We start from the raw sequence: 21660 nt of genomic DNA, 5'->3' as shown, positions 1-21660 counted from the left end.
CATGCACTGGAGTCGGCGCCTTTGAAACCTGCCTGTTTCTTCAGGTATGTTGCTGATACTTTGTTGTTTGGCCTCATTGTAGGGATAATTTGAATGCCTTTTTGGAACATCTGAACTCAGTTTGTGTTACGATGGACGTGGGAGAGGATGGTTGCCTTCCCTTTTTTGATGTTTTGGTTTGGAGGAAGGTTGATGGGTCATTGGGACATGCAATTTACCTGAAACATACTCACATTGACTCTTATTTACAGGCTGATAGTTGTCACCATCCGGTTCATCGTGAAGGGTTACTTCGTACCTTAATACACAGGGCACATGTCATTTCTGCCACTGAGACTTTGCCAGCTGAGCTGGCGCCCCTCGAAGCTACATTTCATCACAATACTTACAGTGAAAGGCATATTGAACGTGCGCTGCGCTATCGACCAACTGTGCATCGAGTGACTGATAATAATACTGAGTCAAAACCAAAGTCTACTGCCTTTCTTTCTTATACAAGAAGCACTTCCAACAAGATCAGCCGTATTTTATGGAAATACAATGTGAAATGTGTTTTCTGACCTCCATCTAAAATTAGAGTGCTTTTGGGTTCTGTTAAGGATGATCTTGGTTTGCGTAAGGTGGGTGTACATCACATTCCTTGTAGCTGTGGCGTGGCATCATTGATCATACTATCAGGACTGTTGAGGACCAATGTACCAAGTATAAATGGCACACACGATTACAGCAGCCAAGTATTTTCTGCTATTGCCAAACACTGTTTGGATATTGGCCACCCTACGTTACGTGACAATAGGGATGAAAGTTTCTGTTTAAGCTCTGCTTGGAATCCTGCTCTCCCCCTTGTCAAAAAACAGAGGGACAGAGTCAGTGTTACCTTACCTGCTAGTTTGTAGTCTTTCACTATCAATACCTCTGACTTTGGTCATCTTGGTGTTCAGTGTGTGTGTGTGTGTGTGTGTGTGTGTGTGTGTGTGTGTGTGTGTGTGTTTGTGTGTGTTTTATCGTTCCTGAATTACTCTAAGAACCGAGTTTTTAAATATGCTTGTACATCATGTGTCCGTTGCAGTTTGTAACTTGAAAATGGCAGGTGTAAATATTACCTGGCTGAATTTCCGTAAGTTGTTTGAAAATATGGTTTGGAACACCCACTCATGATGGAAATATATTACCTTTAATGGTAACAAATAAACCTGACCTCTCTGAGGATGTCCACATTGAAACTGGTATTAGTGATGATGAGGAAGTTGCAGCTACAATGATTACTAAAGTACAAAGGGCATTTAAAACAAGTAGAAATACTTATTATTTTAGTAAACTAGATTCAGAAAACTAGTAGCATCAGATCTCAGTGAAGAAATTGAAACTGTCAGCACTGGACAGCGACAGGTAGTGAAATCATGGCTTCATTTTGAGAGAATAGTTAACCAAGCACTGGACAGATATATACCCAGTAGAAGTGTTCATAATGGGAAGGACTCTCCATGGTATACACCTACATGATTACTCTGGAATTCACAATTAAGTGCCTTGCAGAGTGTTTGTCGAACCACCTTCAACCTATTTTTTCTACCTTTCTGCTTTCGAACAACGTGTGGGAAAAACAAACACTTAATCTTTCTGTGCAAGCTCTGATTCCTCTTATTTTATTATGACGAAAACTTCTCCTTCTGCAGGTGGGCAACAACAAAATACTTTTACACTCTGGGAAGAAAGTTGGTGACTGAATTTACGTGAGAAGATCCTGCCACAAGGGAAAAAAACTGTTTTCACGATTGCCACCTCAATTCATATATCATATCCATGGCCCTCTCCCATATTTCATGGTAACACGAAGCAGGCTGCCCTTCTTTGAACCGTTTTGATGTCCTCCATCAATCCAATCTGTTGCAGATCTCGCACTGCACAGCAAAACTCCAGAAGAGGGTGGGCAAGCATGGTGTAAGCAGCCTCTTCAGTAGACCTGTTGCATTTTCTAAGTGTCTTTTGTTTGCTTTCCCCACATTGCCTATGTGGTCGTTCTAATGTAAGCTATTCGCATTCGCGACAGTAATTTAAGTATTTAGTTGAATTTATGGCCTTTAGATTTGTGTGATTTATCATGTAACCCAAATTTAGTTGACTCCTTTTAGTTTAAATATCTGGGCATAATGTTGCAAAGCGAAAGGAGATGGAACGAACATGTGGGAGCTGTAGTAGGGAAGGTGAATGGTCGACTTTGCTTTATTGGTAGAATTTGAGGAAAGAGTGGTTCAACTGTAAAGGAAACCACATAGAGGTTGTTGGTATGGCATATTCTTGAGTACTGCTCCAGTATTTGGGACCCACACCACGTTGGATTGAAGGAAGACATTGAAGCAATTCAGAGGCAGGCTTCTAGATTTGTTACCAGTATGTTCGAACACCATGAAAGTGTTACAGAGATGTTTCGGGAACTCAAATGGGAATCCCTGGAGCAACGGCAACATTCTTTTTGCTAAACACTGTTGAGAAAACTTAAGAGAACCAGCATTTGAAGCTGACAGCTGAATGATTCTACTATCACCAACATATTTATTTATTTATTTATTTAACCTGGCAAGATTAGGGCCATCAGGCCCTCTCTTACATCTAACCAGGCATTCTACTTATTTTACAGTCATATGTTTTAGTAGGCATGTTGAACTACATCTAATACAAAAAGTGAGATAAACAATTAGAAAGGTACACCTCGAAGAATACATTATTGAAGAGAAAGATTTTAGATAGGAGTGCTGGCAGCAGGGAGTATGAGGGAGACTCATGGTGAAGGGAGGAGAAGAATAGAGAGAGACATGATCAAACATAATTAAGGAAAATATAAAGGAAAAGGAGACTGCGTGGCTAATAGAGATAGATGAAGAGGAAGGCATCTCAGGAGCAAGATAGGAGACGCTAGATTTGCTATTTGACAGATGAGAGGATTGGCCTTGCACATTAATTTTGTGGAGAATTTTATGCGGATGATAGTAGGAAATGCTTCAACTTCTTCTTAAAAGCAACAGGAGATTGAATTTTCCTCAAGTTAAGGGGCAGTTTGTTCCAGAGGCGGACAGCGGCAACTGAGAAGGAGTTTGCAAAAGTTTTTGTTTTGTGAGTGGGCACAGTTAGGATAGCAGATAAGAGTGACCTCGTGTTTCGATTATGATGGCATGACAGGTTTTTAATCTCTGAGGCTAGGTACTGGGGTGCTTGCGCGATGAGGAGTCATACACGGCATATAAGGACCATGAAGATACGACACGAGAAATTACGGCTCATACAGAGACATATAGACAGTCATTTTTCCCTCACTCTGTTTGTGCTAGACTGGTACAGGGTACCCTCTGCCATACACCGTACAGTGGCTTGTGGACTATCTATGTAGATGTAGATGTGTGGATGGAGTCACACTTTTCATTTTACCATTTGATGATAGAAGATGGTAAATGACAGCATTATCTGAAAATGATCCAAGAGGGCTGCTCAGATTGTCTCCTAAATCATGTATGAAGATCAGGAAAAGCAGAGGGCCTATAATACTTCCTTGGTGAATGTCAGATGTCACTTCTGTTTTAGTCAGTAACTTTCCATAAATTAGTACGGACTGCGACCTTTCTGGAAAAAAATCACGAATCCAGTTGCACAACTGAGATGATTCTCCATAGGAACACAATGTAATTAAGTCACTCATAAATCTATAAACATGGAACCAGTTTGACAGCCCCTGTTGATAGCACTGATTACTTCTTGAGAATAATGAGTTACCTGTGCTTCACAAGAATGATGCTTTCTGAATCCGTGTCAGTTGATTGTCAGCAAATCAGTAAGTTACAAATCACTGTAAAGAAACTTATCCAGAAACAAAGGCTACCGTATAATAGATGTAAAACAAAGCATAGGGCTATAGGCAAGAAATACTGAATGAAATATGCTTAGCTGCCTACAAAGCAATGCAAGATGCCTTCAATGAGCAGAGCATTGTCAAAAAGTCTTTCACAAAACCAAAAGAAATTCTGGACATATATTAACGCCATCAATGGCACCACAGTTAGTGCCCAGTGATATGACATACTGAAAGCCACGAATACAGGATGCTGTTGCTACTCCCAATTAAGGGTGAGTAAAAGGTCATCCATCTTCTGTTCAATACCAGGATAGAATCAGTGTATACCCCATCTGTGTGTCTCTACAGTAAATCCTATGTGCAAATGTTAGTAAATCTTCTAATTGTTTGTGTAATGTGTATCTGACGAGGTAGCTTGGTACCAGCCCAGCATTCACCTAATGGGAGGTGGGAAAATGCCAGAACACTGGCCCTCATTGTTAATTCAATGGAAGGATTTGAACCATGATTGTTGCAAATCAGCATCCCATAAATGTGGACGGCTATCCAGGTGGGTAACATTGAAACAGTATGGTACATACAGTATTTATTTATTTCCATAAAGCGTTTGACTCAGTACCACACCTACACTTATGACCGAAAGTACCAAATTTGTGAATGGATTGGGAATTATTTCGTAGGGAGGACGCGGCAACTTATCTTGTATGGAACGTCATCTACAGGTGTAGAAGTAAGTTCAGGTGTGTGCCAGGGAAGTGTATTAGGACCCCTGCTGTTCACTTTATATTTTAATGACCTTGCAGACAATATTCATAGTAATCCCAGACTTTTCACAGATGATGCAGTCATCTATAGTGAAGTACTGTTGGAAAGAAGTTGCACAAATATTCATTCAGATCTTGATATTATTTGAATGAGGGGGAAATATGGGAAACTTGCTTTAAATGTTCAAAAATATAAAACTGTGCATTTAAAAAAGGCGTAGTACCCTGTGGCTATAACATCAATGAACCATGGTTATAATGGAGTACCTAGCAGAATATTAAAGTACTGTGCTCCACATGTTAGCCCTATATTTTGCCATATTTGTAATTTTTCCTTTCGGAATGGTCAGTTTCCTGAAAGATTAAAAGTACGCAGTTGTAAAGCCACTTGATAAAAAGGGACAATGAAGACAATTTTAGATCTATTTCCATGGCATCAGTGTTTGCTAAAGTTATTGAAAAGGTGTATGTAAGGATAATTGATCATTTTATATCACATGATTTGCTATCAAATGTACAGTTTGGCTTTAGAAGTCATTTAACAACTGAAAATGCTATATTCTCTTTACTCTGTGAGGTACTGGATGGGTTAAACAAAACGTTTCGAATGCTAGGCATATTTTCTTATTTACCCAAGGCGTTTGATTGTGTTGATCACAAAACATTGCTCCAGAATTTGGACCATTGCGGAATACGGGGTGTAGCTCACAATTGGTTCACCTGTTACTTTAGCAACAGGCAACAAAAGGTCATTATTCACAATGCTGAGAATGGCTGTGATGTGGGGGTCTAAGTGGCGTACCATCAAGTGGGGGTGCCCCAGGGATCAGTGATGGAGCCACTCATGTTCCTTATTGTATAAATGATATTTATAGTATTACAGGTAACACTAAAATATTCCTGTTTGCTGATGACACTAGCTTGCTAGTAAAGGATGTGTGCAATTTTGGCTCTGTTTCAAATAGTACGATTCATGACCTACGTTCATGGCTTTTAGAAAATAAAACTAATGCTAAATCACAGTAGGACTCAGTTTTTACAGTTTATTAACACACAATTTAACAAAACCTGATGCTTTAATTTAACATAATGGGCATATGATTAGTGAAACTGAACAGTTCAAATTTCTACATGTTCAGATGGATAAGTAAACTGTTGTGGAAAGCCCACGTTCAGGATCTTGCTCAAGGACTTAATGCTGCCATTTTTACTATTCGATCAGTATCCGAAGAAAGTGATCGTTCGACACGGAAATTAGTCTACTTTACTTATTTTCACTAACTTATGTCGTATGGTATTATATTCTAGGTAACTCTTCCCATTCTAAAAGGACATTTTTGGCTCATAAATGGGCAGCAAGGGCAGTAAGTGGTGCAAGTCCACGAACTTCTTGTCGACCTCTGTTCACGAGTCTGGGTATTTCGACACTCGCATCTCAATATATATATATATTCCTTCCTGTCACTTCCCTCCCCCCATGAACCATGGACCTTGCCGTTGGTGGGGAGGCTTGCGTGCCTCAGTGATACAGATGGCCGTACCGTAGGTACAACCACAACGGAGGGGTATCTGTTGAGAGGCCAGACAAACGTGTGGTTCCTGAAGAGGGGCAGCAGCCTTTTCAGTAGTTGCAGGGGCAACAGTCTGGATGATTGACTGATCTGGCCTTGCAACATTAACCAAAACGGCCTTGCTGTGCTGGTACTGCGAACGGCTGAAAGCAAGGGGAAACTACAGCCGAAATTTTTCCCGAGGACATGCAGCTTTACTGTATGATTAAATGATGATGGCATCCTCTTGGGTAAAATATTCCGGAGGTAAAATAGTCCCCCATTCGGATCTCCGGGCGGGGACTACTCAGGAGGATGTCGTTATCAGGAGAAAGAAAACTGGCGTTCTACGGATCGGAGCGTGGAATGTCAGATCCCTTAATCGGGCAGGTAGGTTAGAAAATTTAAAAAGGGAAATGGATAGGTTAAAGTTAGATATAGTGGGAATTAGTGAAGTTCGGTGGCAGGAGGAACAAGACTTCTGGTCACGTGACTACAGGGTTATAAACACAAAATCAAATAGGGGTAATGCAGGAGTAGGTTTAATAATGAATAGGAAAATAGGAATGCAGGTAAGCTACTACAAACAGCATAGTGAACGCATTATTGTGGCCAAGATAGATACGAAGCCCACACCTACTACAGTAGTACAAGTTTATATGCCAACTAGCTCTGCAGATGATGAAGAAATTGAAGAAATGTACGATGAAAAAAAGAAATTATTCAGATAGTGAAGGGAGACGAAAATTTAATAGTAATGGGAAACTGGAATTCGAGTGTAGGAAAAGGGAGAGAAGGAAACATAGTAGGTGAATATGGATTGGGGCTAAGAAATGAAAGAGGAAGCCGCCTAATAGAATTTTGCACAGAGCACAACTTAATCATGAAAGAAGGTTGTATACGTGGAAGAACCCTGGAGATACTAAAAGGTATCAGATAGATTACATAATGGTAAGACAGAGATTTAGGAACCAGGTTTTAAATTGTAAGACATTTCCAGGGGCAGATGTGGACTCTGACCACAATCTATTGGTTATGACCTGTAGATTAAAACTGAAGAAACTGCAAAAATGTGGGAAATTAAGGAGATGGGACCTGGATAAACTGAAAGAACCAGAGGTTGTACAGAGTTTCAGAGAGAGCATAAGGGAACAATTGACAGGAATAGGGGAAAGAAATACAGTAGAAGAAGAATGGGTAGCTCTGAGGGATGTAGTAGTGAAGGCAGCAGAGGATAAAGTAGGTACAAAGACGAGGGCTGCTAGAAATCCTTGGGTAACAGAAGAAATATTGAATTTAATTGATGAAAGGAGAAAATATAAAAATGCAGTAAATGAAGCAGGCAAAAAGGAATACAAACGTCTCAAAAATGAGATCGACAGGAAGTGCAAAATGGCTAAACAGGGATGGCTAGAGGACAAATGTAAGGATATAGAAGCTTATCTCACTAGGGGTAAGATAGATACTGCCTACAGGAAAATTAAAGAGACCTTTGGAGAGAAGAGAACCACATGTATGAATATCAAGAGCTCAGATGGCAGCCCAGTTCTAAGCAAAGAAGGGAAGGCAGAAAGGTGGAAGGAGTATATAGAGGGTCTATACAAGGGCGATGTACTTGAGGACAATATTATGGAAATAGAAGAGGATGTAGATGAAGACGAAATGGGAGATACGATACTGCATGAAGAGTTTGACAGAGCACTGAAAGACCTGAGTCGAAACAAGGCCCCCGGAGTAGACAACATTCCATTAGAACTACTGACGGCCTTGGGAGAGCCAGTCATGACAAAACTCTACCAGCTGGTGAACAAGATGTATGAGACAGGCGAAATACCCTCAGACTTCAAGAAGAATATAATTCCAATCCCAAAGAAAGCAGGTGCTGACAGACGTGAAAATTACCCAACTATCAGTTTAATAAGCCACGGCTGCAAAATACTAACGCGAATTCTTTACAGACGAATGGAAAAACTGGTAGATGCAGACCTCGGGGAGGATCAGTTTGGATTCCGTCGAAATGTTGGAACACGTGAGGCAATACTGACCATACGACTTATCTTAGAAGAGAGATTAAGAAAAGGCAAACCTACGTTTCTAGCATTTGTAGACTTTTGACAATGTTGACTGGAATACTCTTTTTCAAATTCTAAAGGTGGCAGGGGTAAAATACAGGGAGCGAAAGGCTATTTATAATTTGTACAGAAACCAGATGGCAGTAATAAGAGTCGAGGGGCATGAAAGGGAAGCAGTGGTTGGAAAAGGAGTGAGACAGGGTTTTAGCCTCTCCCCAATGTTATTCAATCTGTATATTGAGCAAGCAGTAAAGGAAACAAAAGAAAAATTTGGAGTAGGTATTAAAATTCATGGAGACGAAGTAAAAACCTTGAGGTTCGCCGATGACACTGTAATTCTGTCAGAGACGGCAAAGGACTTGGAAGAGCAGTTGAACGGAATGGACAGTGTCTTGAAAGGAGGATATAAGATGAACATTAACAAAAGCAAAACGAGGATAATGGAATGTAGTCAAATTAAATCGGGTGATGCTGAGGGAATTAGATTAGGAAATGAGACACTTAAAGTAGTAAAGGAGTTTTGCTATTTAGGAAGTAAAATAACTGATGATGGTCGAAGTAGAGAGGATATAAAATGTAGACTGGCAATGGCAAGGAAAGCGTTTCTGAAGAAGAGAAATTTGTTAACATCGAATATAGATTTATGTATCAGGAAGTCGTTTCTGAAAGTATTTGTTTGGAGTGTAGCCATGTATGGAAGTGAAACATGGACGATAACTAGTTTGGACAAGAAGAGAATAGAAGCTTTCGAAATGTGGTGCTACAGAAGAATACTGAAGATAAGGTGGATAGATCACGTAACTAATGAGGAGGTATTGAATAGGATTGGGGAGAAGAGAAGTTTGTGGCACAACTTGACTAGAAGAAGGGATCGGTTGGTAGGACATGTTTTGAGGCATCAAGGGATCACAAATTTAGCATTTGAGGGCAGTGTGGAGGGTAAAAATTGTAGAGGGAGACCGAGAGATGAGTACACTAAGCAGATTCAGAAGGATGTAGGTTGCAGTAGGTACTGGGAGATGAAGCAGCTTGCACAGGATAGAGTACCATGGAGAGTTGCATCAAACCAGTCTCAGGACTGAAGACAACAACAACAACAACAACTGTCATTTCTTGTTAACAGTATCAGCTTATTCCCTACAGTAAGAAGCTTTCACTCAGTTAACACTCGACAGAAATCAAATTTGCATTTGCATCGGACTTCCTTAACCCTCGTGCAGAAAGGTGTGCAGTATACTGCCGCATCCATTTTCAATAAACTACCACAATAATTTAAATATCTTAGCTTCAAATCGGAACTGAAGAGTTTCCTCATGGGGCCCCTCCTATTCCGTCGAGGAGTTCCTTGAAAAAGTAAGCTGATCCTTGTATTGTTGATTGCATTCACTTAAACTTATTGATTGATTTTTTTCGATTCATAAACATTTTATTTTTACCTGTAATTACTTTTATGTTGTAATTTTATGGACTGACATGTGCCATGACCTTGGAGATTTGCTCCTCAATTTGGTCCTACGGAACTTGACATGTAAATAAAAATAAATAAAATAGGCTCAGTTGTGGGTACAGTATGTAGCAGGCTTTCATTTGCTGGTAGAATACTGGGGAAATGCAAACAGTCTGCAAAGGAAACTGCTCAGCCGTGGTAAAAATTGCTGTTTTGAAGAGCGCGCGACAGCACGTTGTGTGAAGCAGTCGCCCTCTGTTTCTGGCGGTGACGCCACTGTGGCAGCTGCAGATTTGGTGTCTCCCTCTGGTGGGAAAGGTTGCCTGTTCACGTGCATTTAAGGGGTGCTATCAGCTCAGCAGTTGGTCAGTTGGGGTGAGTCTGGATCAGTCTTGAGCCACCAGTTGCTTGCTGGTCTGTCTCTCGTTCGCCTTTGTGCAGCAGTTAGTGTCTGTCTGTTGTCGGAGTGCTAGTATGTCTATCATTTGGATCAAACTTGAAAGCCGGCAAAATGAGACTCTTTCCACTCCACCAGTAAGAGTACTCAGCGAGTGGTCACCCAGTCAGGGCTTAGTTCCTGCATCTGAGTCTGCGCGTTAGGCTGCCAGTCTGCTCAAGTTGCTCGGACAACGGTCATTGGCGGTTGGCTTGATTGGTTGGTTGGTCGTGCACTGCGGCACAGGATGACTTGTCCACCTTGAGTATTGGCGCATGTGAGGTTGCCACGTGAGTCCAGTGGGCCGTGCCGTATAGCGGGGGGTAGTGGCTCCGCGGTCGACATGAGAGCAACAAGAGTCAAACCACGACATCAGGCTGGCCAGTGCGAGCTGCGACGCCGTTGTTGAAGCGTCTGTTGAAGCGGCTGGCAGCAGACGGTTTGGGAGAGCATTGGAGGTGCTGAGCCAGGTCTTCGCCAGACATCGCAGTTTTAATAAGTTAAGTGATTCGTGATATGTTGTTTCACTTACTTGTTAAATTCTACTTCTGTTCTTCATCCATCTCTCGTCCCCAGCTTGCTCGTCTGTCTCTCGTCCGCATTTGTTAGGCAGTTAGTGTCTGTCTGTCGTCGGCCGTACATCAATAGCTGCCTCTGTCATGTTTGTCGGATTCGGTGTTATTGAATTTATTGCTTAAGGTGCAAAGGCCGAATTCCTGAAATATGTTTTTATCTTGCCTATCATCTTCAGAGGTGGTATATGTGTAATGTTGAGCATGTTTGTACATTTTATGTAAGACTGCACATCATAGGTTTTCATTTAAATGGTCATTTTAGTACATAAAGTTCCCACCCTTCCATTGTAAGTTTTCTTTTAAAAACAGGTTGCACTTTCAGTGGCAAGTAAAATTTTTAGTGCGAGTGTTTTGTACCATTTCCATCCCTCCTACGAGGTGCAAAGTTTGTGTGAATTGTTAAAATTTTTAGTTTAAAGTACTCTGCTTCCAAATTTGCACCAGTTTAGTCATTCAGAAGTAGTCGTGAGCAGTCGTGACTACGGCCGCGTTAAAATGGAGCGGCAAGCTTCTCAGCCCGAAAGCTCATACCGTCAAAAAAATGTTATCTCTGTCTCTGAATAAATTGTAACTTGATATTTAGAGGGTGTTTTCTGATTATAATTTTTAATTTTTTTAATGAAAAGGTCTTTAGGAATAAAATTTCCATTTGTTGAAAGAAATTTGTTTTCATCAGTTACCCACTGGCAACTACTTCCATGATCACATAGTGTGATTAAATGTGTTAATGTTCTTGATGAATTGCTAGTAAATAAAGTAAATTCTTTAAGAAAAGATTTTGAAAGTGAATCCACAGTTCAACTGCAAAGAAAAAACTTGTGTGAGCAATCCTAGAAAATTTATGTAAAGCACTAGGTCCTGAATATAGGTGGAAATGAAGAAATTGTTTTACATGGGGACATCCATGTTCTAATCTTGACGTGTTATGTCACCTGTCGTGAGAGGTTGTGGGTAGTAATGATGATGGAACCTTGGATGGTACAACCAATGCTGCAACAATGTTTTTATTTATGTTACTGGAGAAATATGAAGTATTTAACAGCTACCTTAACATAAAATGATTCTGGAGAGCAATCAAAGAGAATTTTTGGAGAAACACACTGTTTGCTGAGGCAAAATAGAGAAACACATAATACATATCTTAACACCAAGTTCTCAATTTCTGCCATGTTTTGCATTTATAATACTGATGTACACACAGCAGGACTATCACCACAAGTAAACAGTAAACAATGGAAAATGAAACTTCCAGTTTTTAATTTAACAAAAACTCTGGCCACACTACTGATGTGTGTGTCACAACAACCTAGATTTCACATTCACCAACTCTCAATCTTCCAATCTAACCCATTTCTTGGACAGTGCCACAGATCAGGCTGTCACCACAATTATTTATTTATTTATTTCGCCATCCGTAGACATTTTAAAATGTATGGATGTTGTCAGTTTGTGTACATTCACATATTTATACAGTTTTTCATTACATGTAGTTAAACACTGTGAGACAAAAGTTATTTACTATCATTTTTACTATGGATTTCACTTATTGCGTAAAAACAGTATTCCTGCAAATACAATGTAAGGTATTTCCTAAAGCAGTACATGTTATCTGTTTATTTTATTTTATTGTGGCTGTTTAGTATATAACTATATAATGCTGCCTTTGTGGCACAATCATTAATATCTCAACACAGGTGTGGCAAAAGTGGCATGCAGATAAATAAAAGAAACACTTGTAAGAAGTAAAATTGGAAACTGAAGTAGAGCTGTCCACAAAATACAAGAAATTCATATCATTTTGTCAACACAACCAACAATTGTATTCCGGTTGAAGTCATTAATAACATTTCAACGTATGGTGCAAATGTGCTCAGAATCATCAATATGCAACAAGAGCAGAATGTGAAGGAAAGGCTGACCACAAAATGTGATTAACACATGTTAGCCATATGATGACTTATCTAGCTAACTGCCATAAACTGGCTACCACACAGTATCCTCCAATTGGTGGCTTTTGACTTCACATAGAAGTGTGTTGCCAACATCTGCTCTATCCTGCAAGTACGAGTAGCGTATGGTCAACCCAATTTTAAGTTCACCAAAAGAGATGAGAAACAGGCCGAAAACACCAGAAGAAAAGTATTTACCATTACAGTACATATTCAAGCATAAAGCTTTAACATTTGTTCTCATTTTACATGTAATTTACACAGAACATTAACATGGAGTGTGTGCTATTTTTAACTGACTATGCCATATTGAAAAATAAAGAAATCAATATGCTGAAGCTGATTAAAGGGAATGCAACTATCATGAACAAACAGCCATTTGAATAAAATTACCCAAAATTCAGATATTGCCTGGAACTGTGTAAAGAGGAACAACGTTACTTTAGGGAGAGTTATTTGATTTTTGTTTACTGGAAGAACACCACCCTATTCAGGTGGTATTATAGGGCAAAAACAATTCAGACAATAATCCATTTTAATTGTAATCAACACTATGGTGTTAATCATGTCTGAACTTTAAAGCTGGATTACAGTTACACATGACTCAACCATATGGGAACTTTTAAATTGACTTTGTGAAAGTTCTTCTGTAGGAAGATAGTTAATTTTTTGATTTTCTAAGCCTTTCTTGAGACAGAAAAGACCCTGCCCACAAATCAGAATTGATTTAGAAAGCAACACTCATGTGAAACTCCACTTACCCTTTACTCAGACGATATCCAACAAATCACAGATGGGGGGTGGGGGGCGGCAACAGGAAGATTCCATACTCTTCCATAGACTTCCAGAAAGCATTTGACACAGGTATGAGCATATGGACTAGGTTCCCAGACATACAAGTGGCCTGAAGACCTTTGAACTAATAGAACCCAGTATGTTGTACTCAATGGTGAGTGTTCAGCATAGACAAGGGTATCATTAGAAGTGACTCCAGGAAGTGTGATAAGATCACTCATATATGATTTGAACGGCAGGGTGAGCTGCCCTTTAATGATGACCCTGCGGTGTAGGGAAAGGTGTTGTTGAGTGACTGTAGAAGGATACAAGATGATTTAGACAAACCTTCTGGTTAGTGTGATGAGTGGCAACTAGCTTTAAATGTAAAAATGTAAGTTAATGCAGACGAGCAGGAAAAATAACCCACAATGTTCGTATACAGCTTTAGTAGTGTGCTGCTTTATGCAGTCGCATCAATTAAATATCTACACGTAACACTGCAAAGTGATAAGAATGGGACGGGCATGTCACGTTGGTAGTAGGAGAGATGAAGGCTCAACTTTGTTTTATTGGGAGAATTTTGGGAATGTGTTCTACTGCTGTTAATACACATTTTGTGTAAGGAACACAAAGATAAGGGCTCCAATGGGTACTTGCAGACAGCCATTTATCTCTTGTGGAACAGGAAGGGTAATGACTAGAAAAGGTATGTGGTGCATGTTGCCAGGCACCTTACGGCTGCTTGCTGAAAACATATGTAAAAGAAGTAGGTTAGTTTGAACATCTCACTTCTGTCTTAGCAAGTGTACTGTTTTGTTTTTCTTTGGCTGTGACGCAACTTACATGTCAGTTTTTGATAAAATCAACAGTTTGACATTTGAACTAATGTTTAATTGGAGTAAAAGGGGAGGGCAGGTGAAGTTAAAAAGCAGATTTTAAAAGTCAGTTCATGTTCTGGAAAATTCCTATAACACTTCAGCATTGAATTCCAGACTTCTCTGTCAGTATCACCATTTATTCACAGGCATATTTAAACATACGAGAATGAGGATAAGTGATAATTCACCTGTGTTGGCTGTGGGGTCAGGGTAATGAAACTGCATAACACCTACTCTTCGAATGCAAATTGTTTAAGATTAAAAGACAGAATATTCAGTTCACAAATTCCTTAATAAAGGACCTAATATTACTCTTCAAGGGTACTGGTTGCCTTTACTACAATCACAGAGAGTGAAACCATGGAATAAACACTCTTTCGGTGCATGCAATAGCGGGCTAGGACCGCTGTTGTTTTTATCTCCCTATTCAAATCATATCAACCATTCACCTGTAAAAAAATTCTGGAACGTGCACGGGCACAGTCATAGATCAACTAATTTCAATGCCTTCCTCTACTTTTCGAGATCTCACTTGAAAGATACTTGTGTTATTGTGTTCAGCCAAAGAATTGTTGATGTAGCTCTCCCCCCTAGTCTCTCCCACTCAAGCCTCTTCAGCTCTGCATAACCAGTGCAACCTAGACCCACTTCAATCTGGCTACTGTATTCAAGCCTTGGTCTCCTTAGACAATCCCCTGCCCAACAGTCACTACTTTTGAAAAGCTTTTGTTGTAAGTCATCATTTAACCATATAAACAATGAAAAATTTTCTGTTATCGTTATCATAATTTCTCTTTGTAGAATTAATTTCTTCATATGGTACAAATGTTGGAACTATTTTACGGGGCATTGAAATAATATTTGATGGCTTAGCACTTGAAAACTTTGAGAAAGTTACACTTTTTCTGTCACTTAGACAGATGATAAAGTAGTTAAAGATGTAGAGAGAGGGAGAGAACCAAAACACAGTTTACTCACCCTGCTTCAGCTTTTTTCTTGGAGGGGTACAGCCATCATCATCATCATTTATCACTGGTGGAGAAATAAAAAAATAAATTATTTTAACAATCACTACAATCTTATACATAACATTCAACAAATGGAAATCTAAACTTCCTGACCTAAATGAAGGAAATCTACAATTAACATTCAAGAAATAGCAAATAATGGCACGTATACTTTCCATTAAAAAAACCTTTTATTGAAAAATGCAACTTTCCTACAGATACTAACATAAATTGTTCTTTGTTAGAACTTTCTCACACACAATGACGTGAAACTTTTTATATTTAAGAATAATTTGGCACAGTAAAGTTATCTACCACACGACTCTGATAAAAGCTTGAAATAAAAAATCAGTACTGATTGCCTGAGGACTTTTACATGCCTGTTTCTTTGCCCAAAAACAATTATTTACACTTTCACAAGTCTCATGGCAATACCCCACAGGTATCCCTCTTTGCAGAAGACATAATGGAGGATAGTGTAAATATAAATGATGGCAATGGCATAGAACAATGCCACACATAATGTTACTCGTGTATCATCAGGTAGCTGCTAATCAAATTTCACTGACATTAATGAATGGTTTAAATTTAATTTACAGTCATTAAACTCTGAAAAGACCCACTATATGCAGTTCAGAACCTATAAGAGATTTCTTTCCAGCATATGTAAAACATACAAGAACATGCAGACAGAAGACGCTGATACGTTAAATTTCTCTGATTACAACTCCATAATGAATTCAGTTGGGATGGTCATACCACAGAATTGCTGAAGTGTCCAAACAAGTCTCTATTTGCAATATGAATGACATAAGATGCATACTTTGCTTACTTTCATTCTATTATGTCATGATGGGATCATATTTTGTGGTAACTCGTTAAACCAAGCAAAAGTTTTTAGAGAGCAAAAGTGTGTAATAGGGCTCATTTGTGGTGTAAACTCAAGATGATAATGTAGGGACTTGTTCAAGGAACTAGGTATTCTGACCACTGCTTCTCAGTATATTTATTCCGTAATGAAATTTCCTGCAAATAAAAATGTTTATTTCCAACCAATAGCTCAGTACATGGAACAATAACAGTAATAAGAACGATCTACATAAAAACCTAAAATCACGTATGCCTACCTTGGTATAAAAAGGGGTCCCATACTAAGGAACACACATCTTTAATAAACTGACAGCAACTATTAAGTACTTAGTTTCAGACAAAGCAAAGGTTAAACAAAGTTTGAAAGATTTTTTAGTGAGCAATTCCAACTCTATAGGTCAATATCTTAACAAGGATTTTTGGACCACATCAAGTAAAAATGTCTGTTACATTTCAGTTTTGACAGTGCTTGGTCACAACAGTCAAAATTAGGTATTCTGTGAAAGGAAATTTATTGGAAGTGGATAACAATGATTCATTCTGAGAGTGTATTAATTCTGTAAATATTAGCAGCTCCAGTTTACTGTAAAATATTCACATTTTGACAATCTCCTGACAAATGATCAGGGAAGTGAGTATCACATTAAAATGATCTATGTTTTTTGTGTTACACTTTCTGACATGTTCCATGCCAATGAGAATCTCTCAGTTTTGGGTCTTAGGAATGAAAACTGAATCTAACCTAATCATGCAAAGACAGCAAACATAAATTACAAACAACATTACACAAACTAAGTAAAATTTGACTATCCACAGATAAAACTAAAACCATGACCTTTCTAGGTATTGACCCAGTATGAACAAAAATAGTACTTAGTAACAGAACCATACAAACAGCAAATTTCAAGTATTTGGAATGTGACGTATCATACGATATGGCTATACAGAGAAAAAACTAATACTTACAACTGAACATGTGACATTGTAAGGGAATATTTTAAGCTAAATGAAGGAAAGACAAACAACTGAAATTCTATTACATCATGACAGTTCCCACTTTATTACACGAGGTGGCAATTTAGATGCTCAGAAACAAAGATTGATGGCAACTAAAAGCATCAGAAATTAATTTTCTATGAGATGTGAAATGCTGCAGCACAGAACAAAATTAGAAATGAAGTAATAAATGAAGAATTAGGGATGCAACCAATAACTTAAAAGGTAATCAGATACAAAGAAAAATGGAAAGAATGTGCACTTTGTGTGTCACAACAAACACTTTCTAAAGTGGCAATGAATTATCAACCATGAGGCATGAGAAGGTTGGATAAACCAGAATAAGATGATGAGACTGAAACAGGCCCTAAGCCTAACCCCAAAATGACAGAAGATGAAAATATCAATACCATATCATGATAATACAAGCAACAACCAGTGTTCAATCCTCACTATGCTAAACAGTGGGAGAATATCATCATACCAAATTAAAGACATTTATTTCCTGGAAAATGAAATGCCTGTTCGATTCAATGGAGAAACTGGGCAGGGGAGAAGAATAGTGAGAGTGAACAAAAGGTTAACTCATAGAAATCTTCTTGCAATAGCTTTATGTCACAAAGCACATTATTCTCGTACGCTGTTAGTGCACTGAATGCTACCTAAACGCAAACATTTCCAAGTTATAATCCTAAGAAGTACCCATTCTGCTCTCTGTGGTTGTAAGCACACAGCATGATTACAAGTAACAATCACATCACTCAGTTACTACGTGTAACTGCTGCATTTCATGCATATCAATTATTTATCGTTTACAAAGTAAGCAGTAGGAAAATGACTGTACAAAACATTTCGCTGTTCTGTCAGGTATTTAAAGACGGAAAGAGTTTTACAAGTGAACCTTAAAAACACGAATGTGATCGCATTTCATACTGCATAACCTTATTACAACGTGTGACGTACCTATTTCTTGATTATCCTTCATTTCCAAAGTGCTGGTTTTGATATGGTCAACTAAACAGTTAATAATACAGCTTCTGGGGCGGCTGCAACAAGTATGCATTACATGATTAACACAAAGTAGTCTCGAGACATGAGGGAATATTTCTGTATATTAAACAACGAGACGAGCACACGCAATATAAGTTTTTATTTACTCATGTTCTCAAATTTTCTTGATAAAATGTTTGAGTATATCGTAAGGTTACTGTTATTACATATAGTCTGGCGAAATTTCGAGATACATACATGTTCCACGGTGACTAAACAACAAAATAGCGTTTAACACTGATGTTACAGACAATTACTTAAACGCGCACCTTGTGTTGCTGTCAACTATTTCGCGCGGGAAAATTCAGCTGACAACATTACTCAAATTCGTGCTTTGAAAAACAAACTGATCTTACGGTAATAATATCACTAACATTAATATGTAGTTTAATTTTTAACTGTGTTTTGTAGCTCTAGATAGTAATTTTCTATTTCTTTTCAATGTGATAATATTTATGTTGACACATCACAAGCACGCTGGCTCGATCTATCGCCACAGCTGCGCTCTTTCGTCAGTGATTCAGACAGGAGGTTGCGTACTTTATAAGTAGCGCAATGTAGCTTGGTTTGTCGCAGTCCTACACAGAACACGCGTTGGAGGCGGGGCTGTAGTACTTTTGTCAGCTGATCGTACAGTTGTCAGCTGGTATTTATTGTCCTAAAAACCATGTGAAACGAAATGCTTCTATAAAACGCGATGAAAATAATTTTGCTGTGATAGAAAAACGAATGAAAGCTTTTGTTATAAGACTCGAAGATGTCACGTTTAAAGTTTTTTCTCCTAAACATATCAGTTTTGTTTAGCTTCTTAGGTAAGTTTTTTTCTTTCTTTGTAGCTTTTTCTTTACATACTTCCATAATCTTACGCATATTACCGCTACGAGTAACACAAAAGTTTTAAAATGCTGCCAGTCTTTGAAGTGCATGTGATTACAACGCCGCTATGTACATTTACATAAAAAAATCATTTATCACTGATTAAAGCCGTCTAACTTTTATTTTTTTGATAATATTACATTATATATTCAAAAACTTCCGCGAACTTAAACTTCCCCTCTGACAAAAAGCGCGCCTTCTATGTATGCTATTCGTGGGCTTTTAACTACAATCACAGAGCATGTAATGACTGCATGTGATTTCATAAAAAAACCGTCACGAAGCAATCGCACAACTTCCTGGTCGTGTTTTGGTATATGTGAGTTACAACAGAACTTGTTACCGTACGACGCAACGTAATAGTTTAATGCACTATAGCACTGCTTTCATGCACATTTTTCAAACCAGAACACACACTCTACAAAAACATATTAATTAACCTATGCACGAAATATGTTAGAAATGAATCATTCGTTACAAAATTACAATTTCTCGATCGCACAGATTTTAAGCTTTTGTTAATAGTGTCACATTTCTTTTGTATTTGTGTACTGTCTGAAATAGATTGAAACCGGTCATCTTTTTTTGATAACTGTGTGTGTGTTTGTGTGTGTGTGTGTATGTGTGTTTGTGTGTGTGTGTGTGTGTGTGTGTGTGTGTGTGGGTCGCGCGATCAAGACTGTTTTTTTTTTTTTTTCATTTTTATAAACATTACGATTCTCATTTCGCTAATTTACGAGATTTAATACTAATTTTCTTATCTAAGTAGTTTGTCATGCAGATATGTATTTAGCTTGCGAAATTATTCTACCGTTTGTATCAATACTCAACAATTCTGCTATGAATCAGCTTAGACATTTAATACCAGTAGACTATATCCGCCGGACGTTAACCAGTGAGACAGTGTAAAAGTCCTTGCAGAACACGCTCTTATTTGTCACATATTTTATCATATCTCTCTAAAGTTGCAATTATAACCACATTCAATATATTTTAACAACTTTTTAATTTTCGCGCGAAGTGTATTAGATCGGGAAAACTTTCGAGTAGAAACGATAGCGAGAAATCGAAAGCAGTAGCTTTCGATTATTGGGTACCAGACATATCAGTTTTTGAGCGACCCATCATTTTGCATGTTGTGTGATAACTTTTAACTTTTTTTGTCCACTTGCCAGCATTCATGGATTATCTGAACAAATTCCTAGTGAGATCTAAATAATTGTGAATCAGTTTCTTTCAAAGAAATTGTTCTTGGAGGAAGTATGCTATTACCTCGACCTGCATAAAGGCATTTTTATTGTGTCTGTCACGATGTTATCGACTTCAAGTCGCGATAGCTTTTAAAGCCCTGTGGTAACAGGCCAAAGCATGAAGACTTACGCCTACATATGAGAACTATCATCTCTTAAAACGTATTACAATTACGAAGGTAACTTTTTAATAACTGGTTTTAAAGGTATTCAAGATAAATGACCAGTCAGAAACAAAGAATGTTCATATAAGCTTAAATAGCCCATGGAAATTGTTTTGATTACCAGCACACAAAAGGGAAGTAATTAAAGTACATGACGCATAAGTCTTTAGAATGATGTAATAAACTGGCAGTGGAAGTTTCGGTAATCGACGTTTGTCTATAGAAACTACTGGCAAGTGAAATTTTACATTCACGTCTTCATATTTCACGCTTCGGCCTGGTGGTTCATCACATCGTTACACACTTCTTCTATTTAAAAATTCTTATTACATGCGATATTGAAGAAACACTCACATGTTTAGAGTTTGTGGAGCTATACTCTTGGTCTTCGACAGTATTTTCACATTATTAATGCGTGCATTTACTGAATGACTTCGTATAACGAGCTTGTGGTCGGAAGCGGCCAGATAAGCGTGATTCTTTTATGATTCTGTGTAATCGTCGATGGAAAAATCAGGCACAGCATCAAAGTACAAAAAAGAATGGTCTTAAAGAAAACTCTCGATGTATGGTCTTTGAAAGTGGGTAAAGAAAAACTGAAAGGAACAAAGGCTAAGAACTTTAGTTTCCATCAACTAGACTGAATTTTTTTTAATTATTATTATGAGTGTAACAACATTGACAAATCCATCACTAATGTTCTGCATAAGATTCTCGCTGAATGAGTTGGGAATCAACAAAAAGCTGTGTTTCTCGATTGTATTGTATGAAAAACAAATGGTAAGTAGCCTGAATAGAAGACACAAAATTGTATAAGCAAGTTCCCTACAATGTGATCAGGAATAATGAATCTTAGTGATTCTTATTGAAGGAGTCTTCAAGAATTGTTTCCTACAGTGGAGTTAAAAAAATATTTTTTTTTGGAAGGAAAACTGCATCACATCTGTTGCCAAAAAAAAAAATCCTGCTGTCTACCCTGCACAGTAATTTCTGTTTATACATTTAGACCTGCCATCAAAACACAACTATTTTAAGAAATGAAACCTATACTTTATAGTAAGAACTCAAATTCTAGTAATACAAGTGGTCATAAGCATATGCCAAGTAATCATTAAAGAGATGTAATTGAGTTTTGAAAATAATTTTGGTTAATCA

At 38.2% G+C, this 21660-nt stretch overlaps 2 protein-coding genes across 5 annotated transcripts in view; one reads left to right on the top strand and one right to left on the bottom strand.

Annotated features, from left to right (window-relative positions):
• The window catches only part of LOC126281360 (chromatin assembly factor 1 subunit A-like), a 90099-nt gene extending 71541 nt beyond the window's left edge, over positions 1 to 18558 (bottom strand). Inside the window, exons 1-3 of one of the 2 annotated variants that reach the window (XM_049980272.1) lie at positions 18485 to 18558; positions 18129 to 18211; positions 15271 to 15324 (exon numbers count right to left, since the gene is read on the bottom strand). In XM_049980272.1, coding sequence (XP_049836229.1) covers positions 15271 to 15324; positions 18129 to 18150 — 76 coding nt within the window. In that variant the 5' untranslated portion in view covers positions 18151 to 18211; positions 18485 to 18558. Of the gene's footprint in view, positions 1 to 15270; positions 15325 to 18128; positions 18212 to 18413 lie in introns of both variants that reach the window. The other variant, XM_049980270.1, reaches the window with a different exon arrangement.
• A 161-nt stretch (positions 18559 to 18719) lies between these two features.
• LOC126281359 (integral membrane protein DGCR2/IDD-like) overlaps positions 18720 to 21660 on the top strand; it is an 844874-nt gene continuing 841933 nt past the window's right edge. For 2 of the 3 annotated variants that reach the window (XM_049980267.1, XM_049980268.1), the window contains exon 1: positions 18755 to 19027. In XM_049980267.1, the coding sequence (XP_049836224.1) occupies positions 18973 to 19027 (55 nt within the window). In that variant the 5' untranslated portion in view covers positions 18755 to 18972. Of the gene's footprint in view, positions 19028 to 21660 lie in introns of all 3 variants that reach the window. The other variant, XM_049980269.1, reaches the window with a different exon arrangement.

The sequence above is a fragment of the Schistocerca gregaria genome, chromosome 7 (assembly GCF_023897955.1).
Source record: "Schistocerca gregaria isolate iqSchGreg1 chromosome 7, iqSchGreg1.2, whole genome shotgun sequence".
NCBI lineage: Eukaryota > Metazoa > Arthropoda > Insecta > Orthoptera > Acrididae > Schistocerca > Schistocerca gregaria.
This window is presented reverse-complemented; position numbering and strand designations above follow the sequence as displayed.